This window comes from Alexandromys fortis, unplaced genomic scaffold (genome assembly GCF_014885135.2).
Source record: "Alexandromys fortis isolate MF-2015 unplaced genomic scaffold, M_Fortis_MF-2015_v1.1 scaffold_66, whole genome shotgun sequence".
In the NCBI taxonomy this organism is placed as follows: Eukaryota; Metazoa; Chordata; class Mammalia; order Rodentia; family Cricetidae; genus Alexandromys; species Alexandromys fortis.
Genome location: NW_026067950.1, coordinates 1,552,250 through 1,559,848, shown reverse-complemented (window position 1 = coordinate 1,559,848; position 7,599 = coordinate 1,552,250). Strand labels below are relative to the sequence as shown.

Here is a 7,599-nt window from a genome sequence, read left to right as displayed (position 1 = left end):
GTCAAACCACTTAATACCAAGGAAAACTACTAATCCCAGAAGGATCCATAGATGTGGGGTGCTAGACACCTCTTGTAGGATCTCCCACATGGCACACTCAAAAAGGCTATTGAAGTTGGGAACGGTGATATTGTCAGACATTTTATTTATAAAAGGAAAAAAAAATGTTTTACCTGTAATGACTGGTTCCTGCCAGAGGTGGCGAAAGAGTCCACTTGAATCCATGTGGAGAGCTGATCTGAAATAAATCTCAAGACCGAAATTTATTCAAAGTGACCCCTTTGGGGCCAAATGTGGCGGTTTGTGTTGTAAAACCGTAAATATTTAAGCTTCCGTGTTTAGCTCCAAACGTCAAGGCAGAGAGGGAGGGGTTAACTCCTCTGGCGCTGCGAGAGGAACAAAGCGCTGGCTGCCGGCAGCTTGGGACCGCGGCAGCCTAGGACCGGTGTGGGTGAGGTGTGCTGTTGTTGCTAGGAACAAAGCGCTGGCTGCGGGCCTAGAGCGGGCGGGCGGGCGGGCGGGCGAGCGAGCCGGCGCTGTGGCGATCGAGTCCGTCCAGGACCTGCTGTGGGCTGCGGGCTAACGAGCAGCGGGGGCAAATGTGCCCCACGTTGGGCGCCAAATGTGGCGGTTGGATTAATGGAGACCAATGATAATAGGTATTTGAACAAGTTTAATGACAAAACCAGACTCACGAAACCAAGGTTCCAGCGGAGTACCCGGTCCAGGCAGGAAGGGTAAACATTTATCAGTAAACATATCAGTAAACATTTATCAGTAAACATATCAGTAAACATATGCCCGAGGGCAGCCCGCCCCCAAGGGGAGGGCTTATCCCTACACAGGTGGAATACCCATGCGACTTTGCAAATTGATACTGGGTTTTTCATACTGTTTTTAGTATGTCAACGAAACACCACCACCAACAAAACAAAACCCAAAAGGCAAAAGGCAACTAGCAATTTAAGAGGTGACTTGTTATTGCTCTTCCTTCCTTCCTTCCTTCCTTCCTTCCTTCCTTCCTTCCTTCCTTCCTCCCTCCCTCCCTCCCTCCCTCCCTCCCTCCCTATCTCTCTCTCTTTCTTTTTTTCTTTCTTTTTTTTTTAAAGGGGAGATATTTTACCTCTAGCTGGTTGCTGTGAACTTGGCACTGTTTGAAAAGTGTGGCTGTGTGAGAACAGTCTGTGGAGGTGGGATGGTGGGGATCTTTGGATATGAGCTGTAGGGCTTATGATGGATAGGTATGGTCAAGAAGATAGAACGGGAGGAAACATCAAGCCAGCAGCCAGCCCTGGCTGGAGACTGGCATCTACTTTACCCTCAGGGATGCTTGTAGAGCAGTGGCTCTCAGGGTGGCACCCTGACTGCAAGCCTGTTGTAAGTCTCCTTCCGCAGCTCCCCAGACTTGCAGAGGCCAAGCGTCTGGGATCACTCCAGCTGTCTCGTATTCAGCAATCCTTCCAGGTGATTCTGATACATTCTGCAGTTTGAGATCAGGGCTGTGAAGTTGTCCTACTGTGTAATGTAAAAGAAGTGGACTCAGTATTGACATTTAGAGCTGGGAAGGTGGCTTGGAATGTGTGTGCCGTTTGACACAAGAAACAGTCTTAGTCTCTCCGGCATCTGACACGGTGTGCAACTGTAACCCCCATTGCTGCTGGGTGAGCAAAGCCAGACTAGCCGGTCAGTGAGTCCTGGGTTCAGTGACGTGGCAACCTCTGCCTTCCACACACATGCACACACATATGTATGTGTATTTGCGTGCACATATGCACATAAACATGTACACATTCATACACTATGCATACATTCACACAAAGGAAAAAGACCAATTTTTTATTTTTAAAACATTAAAAATTGAATACTGGGGTCTTTTTTTGTATTTCAATGGAAAATTAAAAGATTAAATGAAAGGTGAGGCAAATGGATCTCTGTGAGTCTGAGGCCAACATGGTGCACACAGCAGCTCCAGCCTAGCCAGGGCCACAGAGTGAGACTCTTGTCCCCCACCAAAAAAAGACCAATGCACCTATCTTTTTAACTTCAATTGTGGAGACAGGTGTCACTCCCTCCTCCAAGGCAGGATTAGTGTCCCCAGCAGCTGAGAGGAGGAAGGCGGGTTTAGAGCAGTAGTTATCAACCGCTTTGGCAAAGTTTTCTCCAAAATTATCTACACTGTGATTCATAACCGTAGCAAAATTACAGTTATGAAGTAGCAATGAAAATAATTTTGTGGTTGGGGCTCACCACAACACAAGGAGCCATATTAAAGGGTTGCAGCATTAGGAAGGTTGAGAACCTTTGACTTAGAAACGTAAAGGGCTGGACAGGCACATGATTGGTCCTTACAAGGGTACAAAGAGATCAGAACAGTGGAAAAGCAGCTAACTTGTGAACGCCAGATGCCTGGGTTAAGTTCTGTGTAAGAACTAAGTCTAGAGAGCTTCATTATTGTGGCAGTTAGAACTGTCTTTCAGAAATGTGGCCACTTTCCTATCAAATCCTGACTTCCAGAAAGATAAAACAGTTTATCCCTAATCATTTGGGGCCTGGAGCAAAAGCTTAGTCAAAAGAATGGCCTCCTGTGATTTTATCAGGTAATTGTCTTCAAGATCAAGTGTGTAATTTATTCTTGACTGTATCTGGATGCAGGCTAACTGCCCCCAGGCCCGGTTCACAAGCTCAGGATACAGCAGGTGGCTGGCTGCCACATCAGATAGTGTGGCCCTGCAGATTGTGCCACTGGACTGATTCTACCTGGAGGTATGGGAACTGACTCTTGAACCCTGTTTGAGTAGTCTGTCTGCAGATTTGGGAGGCAGGACCTTTCAGGATTGGGAATAGCTGTGGGGGCTGGAGGGATGGCTCAGTGGTTAAGGGCACTTACTGCTTCTGCAAAGGATGGGGTTTGGTCGCAGGACCCACTCACAAACATCTGTAACTCTAGTGTCAGGGAACCTGACACCTCTTCTGAAGTTTGAAGGCTCCTGCACACACATGGTACCTATCTATGCACAAACACAGATCCATAAAATTAAATAAACAGATATTTAAAAAAGTGACCATGATGAGGTGGCATGTGTGAGTTTGCAATGCCACAGTAGCCAGGGCATGCTTGGTGGGGAGGGTCTGTGTGGACCTTGGCTGTCTGCCTACAGGTGGCCTAGGAGGAATGGCATTACCATTACCTACCCGTGTCTAAGAGGGTAGATAAAGCTTTTGAGTTGGAGTATATTTGGGGCTCCATCAAGTATATAATTTCCTCACGTTCTAGCTTAGTGTGGAGGCAGAGCCAGAGGATCTCAAGACTTGACTGTCTTCAAGTGTGAGCTGTTCTGCCCAGGATGGGTACTGAGGTGAGCCGTCAGGGTGTGTCTGAAGGAAGAGCTGTGTGTGTCGACAGAGTCCAGTCTCGCATTTAGAGAGGTGGATCTCTCAGAAGGCCATGGGGTCTGTGGAAATGCTGAAGTCAGTCCTTATAGGAGAGGATCTTCCTTCACCAAGACACGAAGACATGAAGCATCAGCTTGTATTTCTTGTCCCGGGAAGGTGCCTTTGTTTCTTTGAGTTAGCTTGTCTCCAGAACTGTTTTAGTTTTGTGTGCCGTGTACCTGAGTGCTGGGGCAGGGATTTTACATGGTTTTGGTCAGGGTAGGACTAATGTGGGAACTGTTCTTCAGGATGATTGCTAGTGGGTCAGCATGTTTTACTCACAGGGAGACATAGCTCCAACCCCAAAAAGGATCTTTATTTTCCTGCTTTCTGTCTGTAACTTGCCGTAACCTGTCTAAAGGCATCATCAGGTAAACATGCTCTTATTTAGTGCTCTTAGCAGGAATAACTTGGTTTGCACATGAAGACATTTCCTTTGCACCCTAGAAATGTCAGGGTTGAGATTTGTTCCTGTGTTGGAATCTGAGTCTAGGTGGTAGTTGATCAATGAGTAACATTACTCTCCTGGCAGTTCTTAGGTGGCTTAGTATGGTTCTTTGCGGACAAAGCGGGCACTTTGAGTTTTTGTGTGTTATCTTACCTTTGGGGCACACTTGACAGCCTGTGAAGACTCATCTGACCTTTGAAGCAAGTCTCTTGGGGTCTAGGGAGATAGTGTGACTTACATTTTATGGGTGGAAATTCAGGCCCATAGGAGTGCATTGTTCCATGTCTTACACTTCCAAAGCAGTAGAACCCATCAGCTCATGCCTTACCTGATGGCCATGCCACATCTGTGACCATGTGTTAGCAGGCATTGATTTCCTCCCTCGTAATGAAGAATACAATGACCCCTCCTTTCCGAGGAGAGAGACCGATGGCAGTGCCACCTGGGAACACCTCAATCTTCCTCTTTTGGTTTGTGCTAGTTCTCAGCTGTTTAAAGTTTTTCCTCAAAACTTTCATTTTGTGTGGTACTGGATATTCAACCTAGGCCCTGTGTGTAGTTTGGCTCTTCGCTTTCAAACTTTATGAAGGTCTTTCTTGCTGGAGGTGAACGAGCAGATCCAACCGGTTCAGACCAGCAGTTTCAGACTGAATGGGAAGGCTGGCACACTTAGCCTCTTGTTTTTCTGGGGTAGTTCTGTCACCTTTAATGATTTCAGTTTCTGGGTACTGACTACCCCAGGGGCATCCATGGTTTTTCAAATGCTGGGCTGCACTATTGTGACGCCACATGTCTACAAACTGTATTTTCTCTCTATTTGTATGTGTATCCGTCTCATACAAAACTGGCTAAGTACAGCCTCTTAGATCTTTTAGCCAAGCGCTTTCAGGGCATGAAGACTCTACAACCATGGTGCTCACTCACCCATTCTGTTATGTTTCTTCTATTAGTTCATGAGTAACTTGTATTAGATTTGGTTAATTCTTGAACTGTGTGGTGTAGGTGTTTTTAACTCTAGTTTTACATTATTGATCTTTTCTTGAGAGTAAATACATAATACACAGATTTAGCTGGCTCAAACATTCTTCAGAGATTAGCTGCTTAGAGGTTTCTGGAGTGTTCTCTTTTCTCGAGCCAAGTTTAGCCAAGTCCATTGTTCTTGCACCCATGGAGTGTGGTGCACCTGAGGATTTTATTCAGAGAGTTGCCTAGAATAATGCATGTTCACATTTTCAAAATTATATAAGCTCTTCTGCGTTTTCTGTTTGTTTCCTGTCATAGAGGCTCAACACTGACAGCGCTTCCACCATCTTGGCTGTTGTGTGTTTTCTGTCACTCCTGGTGGCTCTTGTGTGCAGGGACTAAGTTCTTATTTTGAATAATAGCAGTTCTGGTCAGTGCAGAGCCTTGGGGGGAAGTCAGCTGGGCTCTTGTTTTCTAACTGAGAGAGAAGCGTTTGTTGTGAGGTTGAGCTGGTCCCCAGGCGCTGTCTTTCCTCTCCTGTGTGGAAAGCTGCATTCTTCCCCCAAATGCAAGCGTCAGTTTGCATCTGTCATTGCTGTTGTTCCTTGTTCCAGAGAGCTTTTATTTTAAAGAAAAATGGATATTTAGATTGTATCATTTAATTACTTTGCTTGGCCACAGTTTACTTTCTGTAGAGCTCCCTTACTATCAACAGCTGTAACCAATTCTGGGAACTGATACATGTGCCCAAAATTAATGCTTTAGGGTTTCAGAGAAAAATGTTTTCTCATAATCGGTATGCTAGTCGGGTTGATAAGCTGGTTTTATTCAAATGCACACAGGCATCACTATAATATGTCCATCACTTCAGCTTTCTTTCCTGGTGATTTTCTTCTTCTGCGGTTAATACATAGATTTAGTCTGTTGTACTTAGCTTCTAGAGAGCCCCACTGTATGACCGCACTACCTTTTATTATTGACTTCATAAGCAGCAAACTTTGTTGTCTACTCATGCTGCACTGTACAGACTGGCATAACCTCCCATGTAAGCATGCCCGTTTCTTGGGTATAAATATAAATACCCAAGAGTAATAGCTAAGTATTCAGGAATCTAGAAATTCTTTCTTTCTGCAAGGTCTTAAAAACTATCCTCTTAGTAAATCCTCGTCAAAGCTTTGCTTTTTGCAAAGACACTTGGAATTTATAAGAAAGAATCATCATTTATTCCCAGTCTCTTAAGTGAAGTAACTATGATACTGAGAATGTCTGTGAATCTCTTGAAAAAAAAATGTCATTTGATTTCTCTCATCAGAAATGAAGTGTACCAATTAATATCATTATGTTGTGTGCTTTGGATTGAAACCTGGCCCTCATGAATGCTAGGTAAGCACCTGTGGATGCTAAGTAGCCTAGGAGCTGCATCCATAACCCCAATATACTTGGTTTCAGCGACTTAAGATACCATGTGGTTTTTCCTTACATAAAAGACATTTTGGAAGATGGAATAATAGCACTTATATCCTGGGGTAACCATCAGTCATCTGATTGGATGACTCAGAAATTACGTGTAGCTAGTGAGGTCATGGGTTTTAGGGGATCCACCTGCCTCCACCTTGTGCCCCCATGCCTGGGTAAAATTAGCATTACTTTGAACAGAGTAGGTTGGCACAGTGCTGCAGTAGACCGCTGTGTGGCTATAGTATTAGGAGAGCTGGTCAGCATGCCAGCTCTTCTGTCCACGGTGAAGCTGTAAGGGCTGCTGTGTAGCTCACTGCATGTGTGACCCAGCAGACATGGAGAAATGCCCAGCTAGCTTTTGCATTTGAGCTTTGTTTTTAGTTTTTTCTTACAGTTTGTTTGCACAGTGAGCCCCTTTCTCAAGCAAAAACCCAAAAACTAAAGCCAAACCAACAATAAGGACATCTAGTCAGAGACATAGTCAGATCCCATCCCATATGTGTTACAATTTTAATTATTTATTTTCTTGATGTCTTAAAGCATTAAGATATATTTTCTCCACAAATAAAATAAACTAGAAGTAAATTTCATTATTTTCAGACTTTTATCCATCAGATCCCTGTGTGCTAGAAAAAAGTAATGACTCAGCAAATAAAAAGGGAACTTTTTTAAAGTTACTAGTCACTGTTAGAATTGAGAAATCAAAGCACCTTAAAGCCACAGTATGTTAGCTGGACGCCCTTCCTCTGAAATGTACACCTGCTACACCCTTCAGAGGCTGCCTCTGGTGGGTCACCCCCCACCTGGTGTGTGCTCCTCACTCTGCCCCCACCTCTGTTTCCATGTTTTCGTCTCACACCTCTGGTTCCTCTCACATGTCAAAGGGATGAGTCTGCATTTATGGTTTCCCTTTGATTGATGACCAAGTTATGTTCTTAGCATTGTATATATAGACTGAAAATTTTAGGTAGAAGCAAACTTAAAGAAGTACTCTGAAAAAAGGTAAAACCCACAAGAATTTAATTGCTTTCACTTCTTTCTATTTTTTAATAGCGTGCTCCTGTCTATTCACAGCAGTACCTCATGGTGTCGCGAAGCCTCAGTTCTGCGGGACATGACCCTCAAGAAAAAGTGAGTATTTTATAAACACTCTCAAGAGTTAAGTTAGAATAGTTTTACTTTCTTGTTGCTGCATTGTGTTCAGTGGATGAATTGAATTTTATTGATACTGTAATTGTAATGTGAACGGTATGCTTGTTTGGGTTTCCTGTCCTGCCTGGTTCCCACAACTGTTTAGC

The 7,599-nt window shown here is 44.2% G+C and overlaps 1 protein-coding gene across 2 annotated transcripts in view; it reads left to right on the top strand.

Annotated features, from left to right (window-relative positions):
- Pcca (propionyl-CoA carboxylase subunit alpha) overlaps positions 1-7,599 on the top strand; it is a 272,275-nt gene that overhangs the window by 21,696 nt on the left and 242,980 nt on the right. The window contains exon 2 of one of the 2 annotated variants that reach the window (XM_050150358.1): positions 7,355-7,432. In XM_050150358.1, coding sequence (XP_050006315.1) covers positions 7,355-7,432 — 78 coding nt within the window. The remainder of the gene's footprint in view (positions 1-7,354; positions 7,433-7,599) is intronic. The other variant, XM_050150359.1, reaches the window with a different exon arrangement.